At 34.4% G+C, this 24,446-nt stretch overlaps 1 protein-coding gene across 2 annotated transcripts; it reads left to right on the top strand.

Moving 5' to 3' along the window:
* Window positions 1-1,396: 1,396 nt before the first annotated feature.
* On the top strand, window positions 1,397-22,836 carry LOC130815498 (helicase-like transcription factor CHR28). 2 transcript variants are annotated; one of them, XM_057681987.1, is made up of 11 exons: window positions 1,397-1,902; window positions 10,132-10,222; window positions 12,592-13,670; window positions 14,190-14,261; window positions 14,675-14,752; window positions 14,829-15,660; window positions 16,885-17,015; window positions 18,067-18,288; window positions 19,652-20,263; window positions 20,507-20,716; window positions 22,378-22,836. In XM_057681987.1, exons 1-11 carry the CDS (start codon window positions 1,756-1,758, stop codon window positions 22,480-22,482), a joined length of 3,579 nt encoding a protein of 1,192 aa, XP_057537970.1. In that variant the 5' UTR covers window positions 1,397-1,755; the 3' UTR covers window positions 22,483-22,836. The 2 variants fall into 2 exon arrangements, with proteins under 2 accessions (XP_057537970.1, XP_057537971.1); XM_057681988.1 differs by lacking the exon at window positions 1,397-1,902 and having other exon boundaries at window positions 12,578-13,670.
* The last annotated feature ends 1,610 nt before the right edge of the window (window positions 22,837-24,446 follow it).

Raw genomic sequence — 24,446 nt, forward strand, 5'->3', positions numbered from 1 at the left:
AGTGTGAACATGATAATGCCAAAAACTTGGTATTTTGCAGAGTATGCAGACTGTCAAAATCAGTAATATATTATGGAAGCACTCGTTTTGTTAGTAGACGTATTTCCTAATACTACTCGTTTCTATTCACCTAATGTGTTATGTGTGACTTATTTTTAGATGGTCAAATAAAAAAATAAGAAAAAAAATATAATATTTTTAAATTTTAATATGGTAAAGTGAAATTAGTACTTAATAGGTGTAAAAGTGTAAAAAAATTAAGTTTAATAAGAGTAATATGAGACATTAGGATGAATAGGAAGGAGTATGTAATATAGAGATTTTACACAAAAATTTAAAAATACTAAAAAATTATTTAAATTGTGTGAATAATATTAAAGAAAAATAGTTATTATTGTTATACATTAGTTCCAAAAAAATAGTTCAAAGTATAAATTGGGTCAAAATTAAGAAAAATTAATAAACTTGGTCAAAAAGTGTGTATATGAAAAAATTGGAGGAATGTATGGATGAGATGATGTGGATCGGCCCATTGAATTGCGGCTTTGGTTAATTTTAGCGGGTCAATAGCGGGGTGTGTTATATTTAAGTTATAATTTAAGAGGGTCAATAATGGGCTTGAAAGATTAATAGTAAGTTTTTAAAATTAAATTAAATGGGTCTTTTTGATTCTTATTCTATTGTCGTTCACTTTGTCTTTGCTTTCCATCTCCCTTGTCATTCCTTTTCTCCTCAATATCCCTAATCGTCTTCCATCTAAAACGATAAAATTTTCTTAATATTTTTATTCTATTCTTTTTATCTTAGAATCTAATGGATTTCAACATTCAATCAGATTGACATGTTTTTTTCTAATCCATTTTGATTATTTGCTACTTCATTTGCTTGTTTGATTTGATTTTTGCTATTACTAAATGTAGATGTTTGATTCTTATCATACATTTTAAGAAAATTTATAATTGCGTTTTGATTTTTAATTGTAACACGCAATAAATTTGTATGTAATTAAGCAATTGAAAGTGAAATACACTTTACTTTATTTTAGATAACTTTGATTTTTGATTTTTATGTCATTTTAATTTGATTCATATTTCATTTTCAATTTTGATCATGAGGTGGTGCACAACGAGCATGTTAAATCATTCAAAAGTTATTTGCCTTAACTTACATTGAATACCCATTATATAGACCCGAATATGAATGATCTATCATCTATTACAACATTGATAATAAAGCTCGTTAATGACCTCTATAACCCCACAATCTACAAATTAGCTGTAGACCCGCAAATATAATTGTGGACCGGTATCGGACCTACTCAAACCAGTCCATTCCGTCCATTGACCCGCTATAAAAACCGACGGGCCGAAGGAATCGGACTAGGAATATGATTATATACGACGGTGGATGTAATTCTTGTTTCTTAACATGCGCCTTTATTACAAAATCAAACTAAAAAACATCTCTCTCCTCTCTTTTTCCCACTGACTGCAAAAAGTCGATCAAACTAGAGAAAAAATAGAGCCTTATAATTAGAGAAAAAGTCTTCGTCTTCAAATTAACCCTCAATATACGAAACCTCTACGAAATTTCCCTTTTTTAATCAATTTTCTCCCCTTTCAAACCCTAATTTCTTACTCTATACGCGTCGATTTATGGCTAGGAATTTCAAATATTATTATTTGTTTTGTCTGATTAATTGACTGATTGGTTGGTTGAAATTTCAGTCGGCGATTTTTTTGGATTAATGTGTTGATGACGGCCGGACAACAAGAAGGTTTTAATAACGGTATGGAGAATATTTTTGGTGGTGATGTTGAAGATGATGACGACGATAATTTCACTATTGATGCTGATGATTTGTTGAAGTTACTTGATGAAGACTTTGTTCCTGATCAACCGGTAGGATTTGTTGAATTATGTTATTATTTGCATTGTTTAGTAGGTTAGAGAACTTAAATTGGAAATTCTGTTTCTCCTTTTTTGATTGATTATGAATTATGGAAGTTATATATGAAAATTTGGACAATTTTTTTATTTTTTGATTTATTTATTTTTTTTTGTTTTAATTGCATTTTGTGCTTGATTTTGTGAGAGATATACTTGTAATTTGAATATTTTTGGTGGCTTAGTATTTGGAAGGTCATAACGTGTTGCTAGTGTGATGGCGTGCTGTTTGATGGATTGTTGGCTGAGAATACTTTGGACGCGACTGAATTTCAGTTGATTGAATGAGAGAACTAGGATATCATAGTAAGCGAATGCTTTAAATACATTGAGTCTATATTCTAATGGGTATATGCAACAAGATGTGATCCACAACATCAAGTGTGTGGGGCAAAAATGGAGAGCAGTTATTGTGATATTATGTGATTGAGGTGTGCCACTAAAGCTAAAGGGCAAGTTTTATCGAAGGACTATTAGACATGTGTGATAATTAGAAGGTTGGACTTTTAGAAAGGATCATAGTAGGAAGATGGGAACAACATAAAGGTGAATGCTTTGTTGGATGAGTGGGTGCTAAGGGTTTAAGAATTACAAATATGGAGGGAAAGATGAAAGAGAATTGCTTAGGCCGGTTTGGGTATATGCAATGACAAGGTTTAACAAGTCAAAAAAGAAGATGAAAAGTTTAAATTAGGGGACTTAAATAGAGGACAGTGAAGAGCGCTGATGACATGTAGGCAGGAGTGGAAAGAGATATGACTACAAGGTGTGATGGTAAAAATAGAAAAGAATCGAGAAAAGAGTCTATTTTGACGACTACTGAAAATGATATATTGGTTCATATAGTCGATCCTAATATTTTAATATTAAGGATTTGGCATTTTTGTTTTTGAATAAGAGATTTAATATTACATGTTGCCATATCACTTACGATTGATGGCAGGTCAAAGTTTTGGTGGTTCTCTAGTATTTAGGAGTTCCAAGTTTTACATCTTATGCTTTGAGAAGGGCGAATTGTTAAGAGATAGAGTTTAAGGGTCCTTGATTTTGCTTTGTGTAGTTGATTGATTGACATTATTAAGTAATTTTAATTATAGAAACTAAGATGTGGCCAATAAAGAACTTATTAAGTAGAATTTGATGCTTTTGTGATCATGGGCGTTGGATATGTGAAGGATTAATTGTAAATGATTTTTTATCTCATAGTAATTCCACATTGAGTTAGTTGTAATTCATGACGCAGGAAATTGTTGTAATTGATTGAAGTTTTGTGCTTTAGATCTTTGGTATGGTATGGAAACATTGATTGCCTAATTGATCCTCATTTTAATATGAGAATGAATCAAAATAGAAAATCACACCTTGTGGTTAGGTGATTGAGATATTGAGATTCAACTCAGATTCTAAGTCTAACGTTTACTACTTGTATTCTTTAATGTCTATGAAATGAAAACAAAGAAGTTAAAAAGAATGGTTTCGTTTAGGGGTCGGAAATTCTGGAGTGTTACAAGCTCATAGTATTTTAGTAAGAGAAAATACTATATAGTTTCTATAAACATTAAATTTTATGTATTGTAAAGGAATGAAGTATGTGATCTATTGCTCAAGTGGAGTTGGTGGCATGAAGAAATTTTATTTATTAGTAATGAAATCTGCTTGCAATACTTGTTAGATTATAATGGTAGTTTTATTTTGTGATGATTAGAGGGTTGGCATTGTTAAGGACATGCAACTCTGCCAAATGGTAAAGTTGCATCAAAATGTTGTCTTCTAAAATTATGATAAAGACATACAACATATAGCATAGAGTAAATATGTGGTCTTGGTCAAAATTGTGGTAACGAAACAGTGATGCTGTAACAAGAGTGATGCGCTTATCGTAATGCTTAAATTTTTGTCGAAATATAAGATATCCCTTGATACGGTCCAAAACTCAATTTTTTACACCTTTACAACACGAGAAATATCAATTTGTGAAAACCTTTACAACGCGGCCGACGCAATGCAATGCAACATTGTTTTTACGCTATGACTTATAGTTATTACCGACCAAGTAATGTTTATCACGTTATTTTGTGGTTCATGATTTCGTTGTTCTTTTTTGATAAAGATTCCATATGAAAGCATGTCAGGGAGGTGGCAGAGAGATATATTGAAGAGAAAGATTCTAATTTTCTTTGGGAAAGAAATGTCAATCTATGACACTAGTTAATGCTTTCAGAATAGATCCTAGTTGGAACAAACTTCTATATTCTGGCATAATATATGATATGGATACTCAAAAATCGCGAGAAAATTCTATGTTTCACATACAAGAATAATGAATATGGATATGATATTAGTATTGGATATAAATATGATAATTTTCTCAACTGTAGACTTATGGGGATTTAATTTTTACCAATCATCCCTATCTCATGAAACTAACTAAAAATCAAAGGATATCATCTCTTGACAATCCCTACGTTTCTTGATAAACTCCATCCAAAATCTATGATATGAAAATTTGCACCCTTCTACCTCAATTATTGCCTTTCTAATTTCCTCCATTTCAAAAGGCCTTTCAAGCTCCAATGTCGAATGATGGTTAATAGAGTCATATATAAGCTTGAAAACTCTCTTCCTATGAGGTTGTCTTCAGATTGGTTCTCAAATAAAAAAACTTCTTCTTCCGTTCAAAACTTATTTCATCTTCTTTAACCATTTCATCTTCATCTTTTGTTGCCTTCTTCTGTCTTCTAGTAAGTTCAAATGCCCTATTTTATTCTTCCAGCCTTTCCTCTCCTCTATCTCCTCATTAGTCAATGAATTCTCTGTTTCTTTGAGGTCTTTTACATCAATTTTTTTGTAATTGCTCCCTTTATTCATATGCATTTCCCAAAAACTTCTTTGTTCCATGATTTCAATTTGCTTTTATAAGCTTACATCTACCTAGAATCTTCCTCCTCAAATTCTCTCCATCACTTATGCACTTGTGATTGGAAATCATGATGGTCCAACCACATATTCTCGAATCTAAATGGAGTAGGACCCCACTTCTTATTTGTGTACTCCATAAATAAAGGATGATGATCTGTGATGACCTTTGATCCCATGGCCAAAATCCTTCCTTATGCACACGTAAAAACTTAACAATCCTACTAGCCATATTTCAATCTCTAATATCACCAAGATCGAATTTATGAAGTCTTGTGACAAACAAATTACACTATCAATGATATCGATGTTTGTAGAAGATAATAATGCAATAAAACGACACAAAGATTTAACGAGGTTCACCCAATTAAGGTTACGTCCTCTGGTGTGTAGTATCTCTTATATTTTCAAAGGAGTTCAAAGAACTCTCAAATGTGGAGAATTACAATAGAGAAGAGATTAAGCTAGTGTTTGGCTTGGGGTGTATTTTGTGGATGTTTTGAAATGGCATACGAGTCTCCTATTTATAGAGGATAATACATTAATGAGGATGCACACTAAAAGCTAGATTTAATAACATATTAAACAGCCTTCAAGAACATGAACAGGCGAAGAAAAAGGATCCAAAACTGCCCTTGAACAAGTGCTCGTTCGAGCATCTCCCCAGCTCGTTCGAGCACAACTTTGTTGTGTTATCTGCTTCGGATTCTCGAGCTCGTTCAAGGCAATATGCACTTCTTGGATGCCTCGTCCAAGGCATCTACAACCTCTTGCATTCCTTCATTAATCATCATTCATCATACCTCTTAATTGTTGTGTTCAAATGTCTTCATCAATATACCCATTACACTAAGCATTGAATATCAACTTAATCACCACATTAAGTCACACACTTAATCACCTCTTAAACCTCCCTAGAGATACCATCTCTATGTGCATGACTTGATTGTGCACTCAAGTCACCATTAACATTAACACTTTCACATGCAACAAAGACCAAATGTGATTCTCATTTTCTATTGGATAGATAAACAAATTACTCTTATGATTTCGTCAAAAAGCCAGCAAGCAACTTCTTGAATTTTGGGATCCTCTTTTCTTTTCAAAGGCATATCTTGTTATGTTCGAATCACCTCTTAGGCTCTTATCAACTACATCTCCTCAAAATTCTTTTCTACGATTTGAACTTGACGCTCTATAAACAAAAGTTACTAGTACTACAAAATTGTTATTTGTGTCTTAATAAAGAGTTAATAAAATATGGAAAATCAAAGTTCTTACTTTTTACTAGTTTTTCTAATCACCTCCTAGGCTTTTAGCTTATTAGCATTTTACCTAGTAGCTTATTTACCACGCAATATTTTAGCTTCAAAAGTTTTTTAGCTACCTACCAAGGGTCAATAGGAAACAATCACTTTATAATCACCAAAAACTGTATAACAAGAGTTAAGGTTGTGTACATTTGACCCCCTCAACCCCACCTAGGTAGGAGCCACTTAATGATTTTGAGGCAATGAAATATCATAGTTGTAGATTTCACTACAAGTTCTCTTCGATGGTTAGTTACAATATTTGTCTTTTGGATAGTTTCACTCTAAGAGATTAACGAATTAAACAAAAAAACATCTAAACACATGTAAGTTTTATATATTTAGACCATACTCATGAAATCAAAACAATTGAAGGTAAAACAATATTTGCTAAGACTTGCTAGGCGCCTTGTAGTTACTTTGAAAGTTATGTAAAAACAATTTAATGCGTTTACCATCATTATGGTTATTTTGGAGAGTCACATGGCTACGCTTGTATTAAGTAATTTTCCGTTACTTTAGAGAGTGATGTACGCATTTATTACATTAGTCCATATATGGTATTGCAATTGTGCCAATAAGAGTTTCTTCCATTTTGAGAAGTTGTGTTGGTTAATTTTTCATTAATATGGACAAATTCAAGCCTCGAGGGTCATGCCATAAGTAGAGCACAAATTTTCCAGAAGTAACTTCTCTCTCCCCCTCATTTTTGGGCAGTGTGTGGGTCATCTGCAAATATAGGTATGATACAATTCTAATGTGTGAAATCTGATTTGTGCATTTTGGTGATGGAAACCAAGGTTTTTGAGACTTACAGTGTATAGATGTGCGTACTTATGCCATTCTGTATTTGTGCATATCCTTTATTTTCGTAGAGGAAGTGTAGATGAATTTACAATTTACACAAGCAAGTATATATGTACCCACATTCATCTATTTTTTGGGCAACCAATACAAAATTTACAATGGATATATAGTCTAAAAAATAGACTTTGGTCACCCATCTGCGTATCAATTTTAAGTTTTTGGGATGTCTGGTAGAGATCTATTCATTTATTCAAAAATTGGCTTTTGTCCTAAAATCTAAGTCAATTTATATTTGTGCCTTTTAATGTTAGAATCTAGTTTTGAATCTATGATATGTATTTTTATTTTAAAATGTAGATCAAATTTCCGGTGCATTAGGTCTGAAAATTTTGGATATCCGACAAATCGGGTATTTGACTCTTTGGATCATATGCAGATATCAATTTTAGAAGGAGCTGAAGATTTGTTGTTTTTTGGTTTTAGATATTATAGTCTAGCAACTCATTAAATTATTTACGCTTCTTGTAATATGAGATTGCAGTTGATGTTTTCAATCAACGACCAATTGGAAAAGAACTTTTTGTTGTTACAAAGGCAACCCTCAAATTTCGCTTGAACGGAAGCCACTTGGCATTTTGGTAATGACTTGCTGTTGCATATGCGATAGATAATTAAAAATCAAATATTAATGTATGATTCATTCCAAATTGGTAATCCAATATGTGCTCACCCCTAAACCTTGTTTTAAAAAGAGAACTGGGCGCTGCTAAGTTCAGCGCTTTGGGTGTACTATGGGTTAGGTCTTGGGTACCTTCATGTGCTCAAACTGCCTCAAAGCGTTTTAGAGCACTTTTTGATCTTAGCCTAGAAAGAGCCCATTGATAATAGCACCCACCAATAATGTTTCCTCTTTTCTTTTTATTTCTCTTCTTTTGGGTCGTTTTATGGCTTTAAATTAATTGATTTTCCAAATGTTTTTGGGTGGCTCACAGTCACACCCAAAGGCTAGCATCTTTGCCTCACTCATAAAGCCTAGCAATATAGGGAGACTCAGAGCCCATTAAAACTAAGCCCTAATTATCAACAACTGATTACGATATTAAAGACTGAATGAAAAAACTTGTCAGTTTTGTTTTAGTTCTCACTCCAATCATTGCGGTGTCATCCCCACTATATTCTACAGTGAGTGCCACCATAATTGCCTGCTAATCACCACTATGATTGCTTCTATGATCACATTGCTTCAAAAGTCTAGAACTCTAGATTTAGCAAGAAATGTTGGTAGTAAAAGTGTGGTAGGGATGGGGGTGGTTTGAGAATCACTTGAAGAACATAGACCATTAAGCCATCCTTAATGGCCTGGAATTAATCTTGCGAGCTGCGATGATATTTGGAGAAGTAATGAGCTGAATTGACTTCAAGCTTGACAGATCTACCTCAAGTGGTGTTGTGGTTGTCCAGCCATGCCTAGTAAGACTTTGACAGATATGCCTTCTAGCCCAGGATAATGCAGGGCAATGCCTGGGAGTTGGTGGGAGTAAGAGATACGGTAGACTGAATGAGTAAAGGGGAGGCATGAAGATGACTTCAGAAAGGTTAGAGAGATATTATGTTGGGTTAGAATCAATGGAATGGGTTTTAAACTTTTAATTTATTCCTTTTCGGAAAGGCATGAAGATGAATTGATCTGGTTTCTAAAATTAATGGAATGGGTTTTAATTAATTTGTTTTCTTATGAAGCTCTGTTTTATTTCTATTGTGGATTTTGAACCGGATGTGCCCTCAAAGTTTTACTTATCTGTCATATAGGTTTTTTCATTTCTGATTACTTATCTGGAATTTATTTTTACCTTTGAAATAGTTTCTGATTATGTTTTTGAAGTTATAGGCAGTGTCTCTTCTGTTTCTAAATATATATCATTTTTAGTTAAAAGATTTAAATTGAAGGACTTTTGGATGAGTGCCGCTATTTGATATGTTAGCAGATTGGTGAATAATGGGAGTCAGAGATATTACTGCAAAAGATAGTGTGCATCTACAAAAGGCAGAAATTTTGTGATTTGGCAATGGATATCTTTTTTTGGTAGCGTACAAAAACATTGAAAGGAAGTGTTTTTTGGGATTTCAAGAAGAAATGCAGCTCTATATTAACCATCTAACACATTGTTTTTTGTCCAGGCCAGTAGCTTTATGCTCCTGTTGTTAGTAACAGTCTAACAGATGTGTTATCCTGATCTTTACCATACTCTTATATGAGCTGTTAAATTAGTTGAAAGCTAGGCCATTGAATTCTGTTATTGCACTTCCTTTTGCTAGATATCTCACGCTTTAAGATTTTTCTGATCAGCAGGACAATACTAAGATTTTCAAAACCTAATAAAAAGAAAAAAAAGAATAATGAAAAAGGGTCTTAGCTTTGATTTTCTAGAAGTAGCTTATGTCTGACCTTGAGTGATTGTTAGGTTTGATGTAGCTTGCAACTTGCCTCAATCTCAAGTAACAAAGTCATGTGGAGCAAAATTACATCATTGCTCATTTCCATTGCTAATGCTTTGAGATCCTTGTAAGCGATTTTGTGAAATCTATTCTATTGCTGTGAAGTTATGACTCGCTTGTTCTACATAAGTTATTAAAATGTGCAAATATCAAAAATAAAAAATATGTCATGTAAAAACTAAAATAATCATATTTTTTTATAAATAAGTCGAGTTGCTCACCTTTTTTTTGTGCGGAGATCAATATAGTTTAGCTTGGCTTTAGCGTCTTGAATTGAGTTCAAGTTCTAGTTGAGGTCACTTTTGCTGAGCTTTGACAAAGTCAAATTCTAGGAGTTCGTGTGAAATTTCCATTGCTTATTCTCCAACCCAATTCTCCTTTCCACTAATTTTCACTTAAAAAGCAAGTGGTGCTAATTGAGAGGGATGGTGGGAGTGTATCTTTATGTATAGCAACAAAGTTTCTATACTTGTCTAGTATAATTTACTTTGTTTTTTGATCCTTAAAGTATGACACTGATCATACTATTAAGTTAAAAAGTAGTATTTCATTTTGGAAAATTAAACGGTAGTTTGATGCTGTTTTCAGCTTGATATAGTTAGTTGTTGTTATCGAGGTTAATAGAAGCTTCTTTATTCACTATCTTGTAATGCAGGCCGATCTGTTTTATGCATCAACTGATAATACCCAGGAAAGCAGTTCAGTTATTCTTCTTGATGATCAGATGGACACACATTTTCAAACAGGTAAGCTATTCAGCCTGTATGCTTATAGCTATAATGTTTCATTCTTAAATGAACTTCAAGTGTTATAAAGCTTGACGAGATCCCACACATTAATGATCTTATCAGATGAACTCTGTAATTTATCTTTAGTTGGAATTGGTTAATGGTCATGACTTGGATAAATCAGGTGTTTTCTCATTTTTCATGCATGACGTGATTTGATAGTATAATCGTAATAGCATGCAACAGTCACTTTGAATTGGTTGGCACATTTGCTATTAGAAATTTCTGCAAAAATGAGCTGGTGAATTTCTGACTTGTTTCAGTCAAAATATTGTGTTGTGAGTTTGTTTTGGTATGGATTTTTTTTTAATAATATTTCTAAGATCATATTGAATTTTTTGGTGTTCGAAATTTTTTGTGCGATTATTGTTAATAATTTTCCTACTTTTGTTTTTTCTTTTACTTATTTATGACTTTATAGTACATTTTAAAGGCATATGAACCCCATCAAGATATCACCTATAGTACATTAGGTACTATGTTACTTGGACTTTGAAACTGATGTTGGATACTGGTACGTGTCCAAGTGTCGGATACGTCTAATTATTCAATTGTACACCTAAAATGAAGTTTCTCAGTGCCATATCAATGTCCGAGGATCAAAGATCAGACACGGGTGCGTGAAGAAAAATGAAGAGTTCGAGTAACATAGATTAAGTATTTGACGTATAATTATTTAGTGTCTCTACATATTACGAATTTCACATACTGTGCTCAATGCCTCCTGACCTTTTTAATCATGTTTTTTTGGGTGATCTTTGTTCAATGGCTATCATTCCATTAAGTGGTTCTATAGACTGGTTATTGTGGTAGTTCTGTTGGATTCATGGGGTGACATGCTAATTTTTGTTATTTAGAATGATTATAAAACCTGTTCTCCAGTGGAATTTATATCTTAAATTCTTGATTTGTGGTATTTTGAACATAATTGCTCAAGGAAAAGGTGTTTTTTCAATTCAGAAATTCCCAATAAAAAAAGTTCGAGCTTTTTATTAAATGGCAAAAGTAAAATATTAGGTGGTATTCAGCACAAAAACTTTCTTCTGTTTCATATTGTTTAATTTTAGGGCTGTAGTTTTTGGATTCCATTGGGTGGCTCGTATGAAGGTAAAGTGGTTTTGACAATTACGAAAAGAGAATAAAATGAAACAACATTATGGCATGACTTAACGAGAATGTATGAACAGAAAAATGAACAAGCACATTGGGTGGCTTTTTGCAAAATGATGCACATATTTTTTTAGGTGAATGAAATTTTGTATCCAATCCAACAAAACATTTAACACACTAAGTAAGATGCAAAAAAGACAAAACAACTAGACTTAACCATTGGACCGCCCTTTAAGCATTAGCAACCAAGAAATTATTGACAATGAATTTATTGTTCTCAATTCATCTTAGATTTCTATTAGAAACTCTCATTTTGAAGTGAACAAAGTTCTTAATTTCATCTCCTTCTGGATTTGCTTGACACTGAATTGAATGCTAGAAACTTTACCATCCCAAATAGTAGGATCGGAGTCCACTGATGGCAGCAAACAAAATCCTCTTCTGCGTGCAAGAAGAACCTTTGCTAATTCCCTCTAAAACTCTTGAGGCTATAGTATTTGTAGCCAATCCAGCACTTCATCTTTGCATTTTCCTACTAAAAGAACATTGGAAGAATCAATGGTTAAGAGTTTCATCATGATCCATGCATGTAGGGCTACATTGATCAGCAGTGATGCCCCAGAGGTAGAGTGGTCTCTCGTTTTTAGCCTCTTGTGGATGGATAATCTCTCTGCTTAGAAAATAGGAAGGGAAGTTCTATTCCTCTCCCCGTTAAGCTTATAACCAGTTTGAATAGAGTAAGAATTGCCAGCAGAATTGAGGGGAAGCAGCCCTTTCATGGGATATTTCACAGCACAAAATTTTCTACCTAGCAAGCTACCCCCTTGATTAGGTGTAAAATTCCACCAGTTGCAACCCTAGATATCATCTCCATGAAGCCACTTACCAAAGAGTCTGAGAACCTTCACTGACTTGCCACACTAATTTACCATGAGCAGCCATGTTCAAGTTCTCCAGATTTCTAACACCAGAGCCCTTCTCTTTTATGGGGAGCAAATTGACACTCCCAGGAGCAGGCTTAATATAAGAACCATGTCATAATAATCTTCTACAAATTTAAGGTGCTGTTTTTGAAAAGCTTCCTTGTTTTTTTACTAGAAAATCTTTTAGTTTTCGAGTTACGTATCAAGTTGCTGATTGTTTTTTCCTTGTTAATCCCTTTGACTCTGAATTTACTGTTGACCAATTATGTAATTTATCAAGTTCGTGTTGTGTAGATTGTGCTGCTGCAAGTGAAAATAGTACTGAGACAGTGGAGGCTGAGCAACTTCCATTTTCGTCTTCTCTAGGGATGGTACCAAGTGAAGCTAACGACACTTTATTGAGTGGAATAAATACTCAAGCTAATACATGTCAGGCGCCCAACTTTGTCGATGCTGGAAACTTTCCATTAGCACAGGATTGGAACAACTTCAATAATTTTTCTTCAGATTTCCCTGATCAAAATTTTGTTGGTGTAAATTATGATTTGATGTCAACTCATGGTGGGTTGAGTGGTTACATTAAGAATGATATAGATGATTCTTGGCCTTCTCAATCATGGTCTAAGCTAGCCATAGAATCTCAGGTAGGTGCTGCGAATTTCGCTACTTCCGAAGTCCAGACTCCCCATATGTTTAATTTTCTTGATGTCAAAGGGCACGAGACACACATTCTCGGTAATAATCCGGTTAATCATATTGACCGTGTGAATACATTTGGAATTAAGGATGAAATTAACAACAAAATATTTTCACACAAGGGCTTCGAATGCAAGTCTTTTGAAGCAAACAGAGAAGGTCCATTGGATGTATTTTCTTTTGGTGCTGGGAGGCCGTTAAGCTCTACTGGAAGTCAGTACCATGTCTATGGAGCTGGTGGTCCTGCTGTCTATAGGCATAGTTCTGCTGCTAATGGAAAACTTACAAATATGCAACTCATGGAAGATCCTTCAAATTCTGCAGACCTTTATTCTAACGTTGGCAGCTCATACTACAATACTGAAGGAGAGAAGGGTAGGTTTCAACCTGCCTTTTTTAATCCAAATATCTTAGGAGGAACGTTGGAGGCTAGTCAAACTGGTTTGTCGGAAAGTCGAAGTGACATTGATGATGACACCGATTTGTGCATAATTGAAGATGTAAGTGAACCTGCCAGAATTCTACCATTTTCTGCTCGTGGAAAGTCTGTTGCCCCACAGCCTGAAATATTTACACCACAGCATTCAACATCCATCACACCCTTTAATCACATGGGTTCTAGTGGAACAAGAATGAAGGGAAGCGATGAACGCTTGGTTCTCCAATCATTAGTGCAGGTATTTTTTAATTTTTAAATTTATGTCTTGTTTGCTACGACGTCAATCTAATCTTATTGCTGATTAGAACTTGGCATCCATTGGATGCATTGTGGTTTGAAGTTTACACCTGTTAATTTTGGTATGCACCTCTGGATCTGTTGTAGGATAATTATTCTGTAAACATTGTTAAAAATTTTATTTTGAAAAATGGAGTCATCATTATACATGTTATTACTTTGTTTTGATTTGTTTCGATTATTTTTGTCTGGGTATTAATAACCTACTTCTAAGGGCGTTGTTTTTTATCGAGATCTTCTTTTTCCTTATTTTTTCCTGGTGTTGATAAATTTAATTTGCCTACACACATTTGCAGCTCATACATATATATCTGATGAGAATTTTATTTTGTGGATCCTCTCAGTCTCTTTTGTTGCAAATGTCCCTTCTAAACTGACTTGATATCTCTGTGTGCATGTTACCTTCTAGTTATAGCATCTAAGATCTTTTTGTCAACCCTCCAACCCATTTTCATCACAGGATCTCTCACAACCAAAGTCAGAGGCTTCTCCACCTGATGGCGTTTTGGCAGTACCACTTCTGAGACACCAGGTTAGAGTTTTCATTACATCTTATCACTGCAGGTGTAGCCTTCTCTGCGAGAATTAATTATTCATTGACAATTTCCTCAGAGGCATTGTTTAAAAGTTATATGGTTTGGCTGTAGGTTTGTGTGATTACAACAGTTACATTGTCTCTTCGTTCAAGCACATTTTGTTGGTCAAGTTTGATATTATTTTTTTGATTGATATACCTTTTTGACATGTTCAAATAAATTATCTTTTCCCTGTGCTGATTATCACTGAAAACAGTTTAAAAGCTTGTATGAGATGTTTGTATTCTTTCACGAGTTGAAATTTTCGCTAAAAGCTCAGTTGCTTCTAGGACAGCTTTCCCTGTTTGGTTATAGTTTATTTTTAAATATAGTTATGGTTGTTGATTTCTATTTGTATTTATCCTTGCAGCGCATTGCTTTGTCATGGATGGTGCAAAAAGAAACAAACAGCTTGCATTGCTCTGGAGGAATTTTGGCAGATGATCAGGTACAACTCCTTATGATATCTGTTAAAAATACCATGTGAACCAGTTGTTCAATTCAAATGTTTCTACTTTATCCAGGGGTTGGGAAAAACGGTGTCAACAATCGCCCTTATTCTGACAGAAAGGCCTATGGCTGCTCAAACACTAAAGGGAAAGGATCAAGGTGAACCTGTAACACTGGATTTGGACGAGGACGACGACAAGCAAATGGGGAATAAAGTTGCTTCTTCCTCAGTGAAGGGGAGGCCCTCTGGTGGAACCCTTGTAGTATGTCCTACTAGTGTACTCAGGCAGTGGGCTGAGGAGTTGAAGAATAAGGTCACTTGTGAAGGCAATCTTTCAGTGTATGTTTACCATGGTAGTAACCGGACAAAGGATCCGTATGAGCTGGCCAATTATGATGTTGTTCTTACAACCTATTCCATTGTAAGCATGGAGGTCCCAAAGCATACATTGCAAGCAAAAGATGCTGATGATGGACAGAATTCAGAGGTAGAAGAGGCACCGGTTCAGATCAATAAGAAAAGAAAGCAATCTTTAACATCTGATAAAAAGCGCTCCAAGAGGGGAATGGATAATGCATCAGTTGAATCTGTTGTTCGTCCTCTTGCAAAGGTGGGATGGTTTAGAGTTGTACTTGATGAGGCCCAGAGCATAAAAAATCACCGGACTCGAGTAGCTCAAGCCTGCTGGGGTCTTCGGGCCAAACGCCGTTGGTGCTTGTCAGGCACTCCTATACAAAATGCAGTTGATGATCTTTATAGTTATTTTAGATTTCTAAAATATGATCCATACTGTGTGTATAAGTCTTTCTATTCCATGGTTAAGTTGCAAATCCAAAAAAACCCGTCTAAAGGGTACCAGAAGCTACAAGCTGTCCTGAAGAATATAATGTTACGTCGCACAAAAGGTTAGCCTTCACCACTCACTTACCTTGATAGTTCCCTTCTCTGTATTTTTGGTTGATTGATATCTAGTCTATCTTCACATATTTGTTTGGTATTGAAAAAGGGAAAAGGTGATTCTTCTATATTTCCTCTAACATTTCCTCATAAAGTAACGATTAAGTGTTGGGTCATTTTTATATGATACACTATTATTCTGATAATGATATACCTGTTGGGAGCATGAAATCGTTGAACTTAAAATTTGTTTTGGGGGATGGTATACCTGTTGCATGAAGTCATTGAACTTAAATTTTGTTTTCCAGCTGCTGAGAAGATATTCTCATTTGGCGTTAAGAATAGTATTGAATATCATTGATATCTGCCACACAAGAAGTTGTGAACTGTGAGTTGTTATTCGAGCTGTGAATTACAAATTACAACTGAAACAATGCTTGCTACGGAAAAAAAATTATTTGTGTTATTCTCTATGAAAATATTAATACGTGTCTGAGGTCCTGAACTAACATGAAAGACAAGAAATAGTATTGCATGTTGCAGTCTGCAATCGCTTGCATGTGTATTGTTCCTTTTTTAGTTCTTCTGCAGACTGCAGGACTAACCCTTTGGTGGTTGCCCATAAGAGACATTTCTTGGACTCAAACGATGTCATAAATTTGTGATGGTAATTCATGCATGTAGTGGAATTTCCTTGGAGAAATTCACCACCATACTCAAGTGATGTGTGCTACCAAGGAGAAATAATGCTAAGTTCTTACAGTTAATTTAATGAGCTGAATGATTGGGGAATTTGATTTTGTGGTTTGAATTCTTTAGGTGTTGTCATGGGTCTTCATGTGTAACAAATTTAGATTGTCAAGGTCTGAGTATAAGGCCAAATTTCGAAAATTGTTATTATAATGGTAGGAGATACTAGATTTCTTTTTCCTTTTCTGAAAATTTCAATTAATTTTTTGGTTGTATTGCTTGGCATTTTCTGTTATTTTTGCCTCTAGCTGGATTTATATTAGCATTTGTGACCCTTTTTTGTTGGGTTTTCTATCAGCTGATGTGTGTGTTTTTTCTGAATTGATCATCTCATCCTGCCTGCTTTTCCCCTCCTGTTCCCAGCTATCATCTGTCTTAATACTAGCCTTCCTCCTGGATGCTACGTTTCTGACATTCCTGAGTGTAATGTGAACTCATATACATATATATCAGCAACTTGTATTGTCCATTATTTTTCCTAGGTACACTTCTTGATGGGAAACCAATTATTAACTTGCCACCTAAATCTGTCAATCTGAAGAAAGTGGAGTTCTCAGACAAGGAAAGGGATTTCTACAGAAGTCTGGAAGCTGATTCTCGTGCTCAATTTCAAGTAGGTCTAATCCTGTAGAAATTAGAGTTAAAGTTATGCATACTTTTCATAGTTTTTTTTTTTTGAAATATGCTGTGATAACTTGTACATGATCTTTGTTGTTTTCATAATGTATGTTCTCGTTGTTAAAATCGATGATAATTGTTGTACATATATGATTAAATAGTGCTAGTTGAAAGTTGCTACAGCATGCTTCATACTTTCTACAGTTTATAAACTGAGAATATGCATGGCATTTGCTGCGGATAGAGCTCAACTTTGTTTCCTTTTTATCATCTTGCTCATGTCTGGGCCACGTTTTTCTTTTGGGCTTCATCTACCACACTTTTGTATGCTTTCCATAATTAGGGGAATTAGATTTTTTGTTGTAAAAAATTGGACTAGGCATCATAGTGCAAAAATGTGGTAATGGTCGTGATCGTGATCGTGGTAACGGACCGGTGGTGCCGTAACTATAGTGATGCGGTTATTGTAACGCCTAAATATCTGTTAAAGCATGAGATATCTCTTGATACGGTCTAAAACGCGGTTTTTTTACACCTTTGCTAGGCGCGAAAATCGGTTTTTTTTTGTAAACCCTTACTACGCTTCCGATGCGATGCTGCCTTGTTTTTACATTATGCCTGGCAGAACCTTTTTATAAATGAAAATTCGTTTTTAACTCAACCTTATAAAAGACTGTTTATTAACTTGCAACAATTCCATCATTTCGTGTCCATCTTGTGTACTCTCATAAAATATCTTCATGTTTTGGAAATAGTTGTGTATCCAAGTATCAACTTACTGGTGCCTTAATTATGAAGCTGCAAACAAGAGGATGTACTTTGACAATATTTGTTGGTGTGTGTTTGTATTGGAGATTGTAATTGCCTGTGCATTTTGTTGGTTTTGCATACGAGGCTGAGGACTTCAGTAGTTACTGATGATCCCTCACGTTGGTTTGTGTAGTTGTGTTAGTTCATGTGGTCACCATAGGTTGAAATCAAGGATTTGACATGGTTTATTTTGCATCTTTCTTTGATATTTCTAATTTCTAATTATTATTCTTCAGGCTTATGCAGAATCAGGAACTGTTAAACAAAATTATGTCAACATACTATTGATGCTGTTACGTCTTCGTCAAGCGTGTGATCATCCCTTTCTTGTTCAGGGTTATGATTCTAGCTCTATTTTGAAGTCTTCCCTGCATATAGCAGAGAAGCTTCCTCAGGAGCAGAAGATTTCTCTTTTGAAATGTTTGGAAGCTTCCTTGGCAATTTGTGGTATATGCAAGGTATGTTTTTAAAAGAAGTTTTCTTCTTGATTCCTTTTTACGTGTTTAGTGAGACCTTTTTCAATTGTTACTAGTGCTAAAGACATTGTCGATTGTTCGACTATTTGACAAAACAAAAAGAGTTCTGTTTAGCACTTTGGATTACTTTTTTTTTTTCTTCAATTGCAGATTATTAGAAAGCCAAAGCTTTGTTTATCACTCAGTCATAACTTAGGAAATTATATGTCCACAGCCCCATACAGAACTTGTTTTTTTGGCCGCACCATGATGACATGAAATGGATACTAGCTCACCACCTTCTGCACTGTGATGCAGCTGATTGAACCTAGATATGCAAGTGTGTAAGAGAAGTTGCTGTAGTGAGATAAGAAAATCATTTGTGCATATTTTACTTTGTGATCGATCTTCTTCTATTCCAAAGAAAATTTTTAGACTCGAGTTTTTTTTTAAAAGCTGTTTATCAATCTTCAATCATCAATTGACAGAAAGTGTGAACTATTAGGACCTTGGAGGTTTGGCAAGTGGTGAAGCTATTGGACTTTTTGTAATGTCAACGGTAGACGAAGAGAGAAATCTTATTAGTGCGTTGCACTTTTATTTACCTATTTAAAGATTCCATCATTCCAAATGTGGAAATTCTTATTTTTGCATTTCTTTTTAATTGCAACACTTTTTTTTTTTACCTTTACCGAAACTTTTACCCTATTTTACTAGCATTCAAGTACTTCTGTATGGCTTGGGTATGTGTCAAACAGTCCAAGTATCAAACTCGGCTATTATGTTAGAAAATTTAGTGATTTTGGTTCAAAGTGAAGTCTCAGGGACCTGACACGAGTGATTAATATGAAATAGAGTCCAAGCTACATCGTCCCTCGGTTTCGTAACAAGTGTCTCATTTCTCTATTTGGAAAGACATTTGTGGTTCATATTTTTTTGGATCTCACAAGATTCCTCAACTATAATGTATATGTCAACCTGCATTTTCTTAAAATTTGTGCAAAAGTAATTGGAACACTGTTGTTTGTTAACAAGAGAAGTATTGTGTTATTGCCTGCTTTTTCAGCTTTTCTGATGCCCAAGCTCTTGTTCATTGCAGTAGTCCAGAAATATGTTACTTGTCACATCATTTCTTTGTTCAATTTTTATTTCTTAAATATGGGTTTTATTATTTTAATAAAATAAAATTTTGTTAATGATTCATTTGACATTTTCTACAAACACTTTCTACTCTCTAGACTAAATTGGATGGTTCATCAAATGGTCTGCGTTTACCATTATGCGTATTAGAAATATATATTTTTTGGATCAGCTGTCCAAGAAGAGCATGTGTTGTTGATCTTTCTAATCACTGGTAGCTATGCAGGATCCACCAGAGGATGCTGTTGTTAGCATCTGTGGTCATGTATTCTGCAATCAGTGTATATCTGAACGTTTTACTGGCGATGAGAACCAATGTCCCATTACAATTTGCAAAAAGGAGCTCAGTGCATCCACTGTTTTCTCAAAAGGCACGTTGAAGAGTTTTTTGTACAATCAGGATTGTCAGGATAGCTTTCATGTTTATCCTTCTTCTAAATCATCGGACCAAAGAGAATTGTTTGTACCTCAGACTTCTGGTAAATTTGAGTCGTCTAAAATTAAGGCAGCTCTTGAAATCCTTTATTCTTTGTCAAGACCTTATGATTCTATCATCAATAATGTGTCAAAGCAACCAGTTATTGATGCTCATCTCTTGGACCAATCTGATACTGCATCTTGTGTTGCTGATAATGAAAACTCTAATGCTAGCAAGTGTTTCGGTGATTCTAATTCTTTCATAAAGGAAAAAGCAATTGTTTTCTCTCAGTGGACAAGGATGTTGGATCTCCTTGAAGATCGCCTGAAGGAATCTTCTATTCAGTACAGGCGCTTGGATGGTACCATGTCTGTTGTTTCCCGTGATAACGCTGTGCGAGATTTTAATACTCTACCAGAGGTTTGCAACTATCTACAGTTATTTTCATTTCATGCGTTTTAGAATTTCATTTTATTGATTTAAAATTTTAATCAAAGTTGGATTAGTTTATTCTTTGTTGTTTCATAACAAGAAATGGATTGTTTATATGTACACACCGTAATTTGCAAGAGTGGATTGCATTCTTGTCTCGGGAATTGGGGGTGCAGAACTTTCTATGGTCAATACCTAAATGATTACGTTAAACTTTGTATAACTTTGCAGGTAACTGTTATGATAATGTCCTTAAAGGCAGCAAGTCTTGGGCTCAATATGGTGGCTGCTTGTCATGTTCTTCTTTTGGATCTTTGGTGGAACCCTACTACTGAGGACCAAGCAATTGACAGAGCACATCGGATAGGACAGACTCGTCCCGTTACTGTTGTGAGGTTAACCGTGAAAGATACAGTTGAAGATCGGATATTAGCTCTTCAGGTATATTGTTTTCCAATATCCCTGGAAATTCTTGTCCTTGTGTTTTAAAAGCAATTTCCTACACAAAATCTTATCCTCGTTGAACGTAGACTTTTTGTTTGTTCGCTGCTTTATTTGTTTCTTTTTCTTGCTTTTTTTTTTAAAAAATGTTCGATTCCCCGTTTCATTGTCATCTCTATCGATATTTCCTGCTTTCTGAAATTTACCTTATTTACCTAATATTTTTAGAGTACATGAATTGACTGATTTAATGGTGTTGGTGATCTGGATTATGAATATTGCCTTCTAAATTGGCTTTTTTGTGGTAAGCTGTCTTGCTCAGTATGTGAACTAAGAACGCACTTCTACTCTTCTGATAACTGCAGATAGAAAATTTTGTGGGTGTTTGGGAAATAGGATTTTCCCACATAATCGTCACAACCTTTTTCTGAAGCCGTTTCATGGGAACTCTATTTAATACTTCTATGTTAACTTAAGCAGTGGTCCCTCATGAGCTCCTATTTTTTTCTTGCTTCCTTAGGAGAAATGCTATAGTTAGACTGAGGACTAAGTTTACTTGCTGCTATCTTTGTTGTTAATAGGATAATCTGTGTGCATGGTTAAATATGTATAGAGACACGCTGGTCATTTCTCTGTGATGATGCGTCCAGGTTGTACTCTGGTTGCCAAGAGCATTGAAGGCCTTGAGTTATTCGAAAGATGGCTCTTTTCTTTTCTGACCCTCAAAGCTATTCCATCTACAATGCTTCTAATTTCTCATCATTTTCTTCTTGTTTACCTTGTCTGTTACATGTTCGGGGAAAGATGGTATAAGCTACAGAATTGTCCAAAATCATTTTTGATGGTACAATATTACTGTTTTGATTCATATACTCTTGTCTTACCATGTTTTCTGTTATATGCACCGGGGAATTAGGAATGATGGTAAGCGACAGCATTGCTTAGTTCTATCAGATGATAGAATATTGAACCATGGGCGTAGTTCTTAAAGGGACCACAATTGTGATAGAACTCAATAGTTTTGTTTTATTGAAACAATCGATTAGATGTGAATAACAATACGGAATTTTTGAAATAGATAAGTAAAATTATCACAAAAAAAAAAAGCATACATTAAGCTCTATTTCAACTTATTTTCAAATGTAAGCGCCTCCAGCCCAGAGCTCAGGTTCAGTTCTGTTCGCAGTTAGTAACTGCGTACAGAGGCAAACTGGTCAGAAAAAATCAACCAGGCTATTCGCAGTTAGTAACTGCGAACAGGATATTTGATTAAAAAAAACCAACAACTCTGTTCGCAGTTAGTAAGTGCGAACAGCTCCGTTGGCTTTTTTTTGAATTGAACCCTTTGTTCGCAGTTAGTTAGTGCGAACAGAACCCATATCTCAGGTTTGAGAATTAGGCGCTTATATTTGAAAATTAGTTGAAACATAGCTTAATGTATGCTTTTTTTTTCTTTTATAATTTTACTTATCTATTTCAGATCTTCTAACAATAAGGGTCTGAACTTTTGTTTTGGCTTTCAAACGAGGTATTTCTTTTGTTAAATGATCTTTGTTCCCCAAAGATTTCATTTGTATTCTTTGTCTTTGCAAGTGTTGATTTATTATAACAAATGTATAAAACACCCCTTTGTTAACGCCACTAAATGGTTTGTTTTGCAGCAAAAGAAAAGAGAGCTAGTTGCATCTGCTTTCGGAGAAGATGAAAAGAATAGTCGTCAGAGTCGTCTTACTGTAGAGGACTTAACATATCTATTTATGGCATGACTTGGGGGTGACGTTTTGGGGTTATCATATACATATCAGCTAACACCAGTGGTTTTCTTATCTGTAGTTATCGAGAACTCGTGATTCACAATATAGATGACATGAATGACAGTAGAAAAGGTGGCTCCTTGAAAGATATATAGGATATAGATAGTACAGGATAGAGGAAAATTTGATTCATATTTCAGTTGTTGGTCTAATGACCATGCTTAATTCTGTGAGCATGCGATAGATTTGCGTTTGTATAGGTTTAGTTTTGTTTAGCGTTAGACCACAGGGGATATTTTGATGTTATAATTTATGAAATCTTATTGTTCGATCAGCATATAATATTGAGTTAAGGTCATACTTAAATATTCGTTTGTCCATCATGCATTCATATATACTATCGTATATGTGTTTGTGTGCACGCACGTGTTCTTGCATGTGTGCTGTGTTAATGTGTATGTGTGTTGTGCTTGTGTGTACGTATAAGTGTGCGTATGCGTATACGCTTATGTTTGCAATGAGCCTATTACGAGTACATTTGGTAGGTAGCTATAAAAAAGCTATGAAGTTCTAACGCGACTTTACTATATGGTTATAATTTATAAACATCAAAATAATATTAATAGCTACAACCTTTCTTATCATCTCAAATATAAAATGAAGGCTTACAAGAACTAGTTAAGACTACCCATCCGATCTTTAAGTCAAAAAAAAAATGTACAACATGAGATTAGTAAAAGTATATTGAACAATTTTAGCTTTTTTTGACACAAGTCGATAGTTGGGTGATTAAATCATATGATTTTAATGTTTGGTAAATTAGTTGGTTGAAACAATTTCTAGTATGAATAAGCTAATTTTAAACAAGTTGCACTAAGTAGCGTATTCAAAGTCCATTGGTCAAATCAGTTCCTCCAATCAGCTATTAACTATCGACCATTGCTAAATCTCTCATATAGAAGTGTCATCACATCATATCACACATACTAATAAAGTTGAAGTGAAAAATTCTAAATGTAACTCAATAGAGCTTGATAGATGAATTGAACTTATGTGCACTTCATGTTCATGTGAAGTTACAAATGATGTTTGTTAAAAGAGTTAATTGAAAACAAGTTCTTTGTTAGTGTAGTTCTAACAAGGGTAAAATTGTATACATTCGACCTTTTCAAACCCTACTCCGGGAAACACTTAATGGCATTGGGTTAATGTAATTGAGTAGGATTAAAATTAATATCTATTTTTTGTATTACATGGTAGATTGAGAAAAGTAGAGAGTTAAGTGAAAATCAAATTCATGACCTTTCCTGAAAAGTGATACTTGCTCTTCAACTAAAACAAAACCCGATTCTCCGATATCTAAATGCTATGTAAAATTTTACAATAAATTACACCAAGAAAATATTTAACACCAATCATTAATAAATTTCTTACATCATATATCAAGATAAATTCCATTCACGTCATAATATGTTGCATCTAATTATGAAAAATTATAGAACAAGAAAACTCTTAATTTAAGTACCTAGTTTTAAGCCATTTAATACGATAACTTTCAAATTTCATTGGACATCATGTTTCTTAGTGAGCAAGTATATTTGGCAATAAATCAAGTCTTGCCTAACCAGTTGTTGCATCTAAAAGCAGCAGCCATGCATTAACATTACATTATTTATTGGCTTTAATCAAGTCTTGCATTGCCTAACTGGTTGTTACATTATTTATTAGCTAATATTATAGGATTAGGATGATATTCCCTTTTTACCCCTTAATTACTTTTGTCCATCCCTTTGTTGATGGGTGCTTTTCCCACTTGTATAAGAAATCAAGTGGATAGATTTTAGGACTTGTATATAAATATGATGAAGTGCAAGAATATACAATCACTTGGTATCTTTTTGACACATTTTGCCAATATAAAGTGGTATCTTTCGGTAATGTAATACAAACAACATATTGTATTGGTAGTACTAAGT

Source organism: Amaranthus tricolor, chromosome 6 (genome assembly GCF_026212465.1).
Source record: "Amaranthus tricolor cultivar Red isolate AtriRed21 chromosome 6, ASM2621246v1, whole genome shotgun sequence".
Classification (NCBI taxonomy): domain Eukaryota; kingdom Viridiplantae; phylum Streptophyta; class Magnoliopsida; order Caryophyllales; family Amaranthaceae; genus Amaranthus; species Amaranthus tricolor.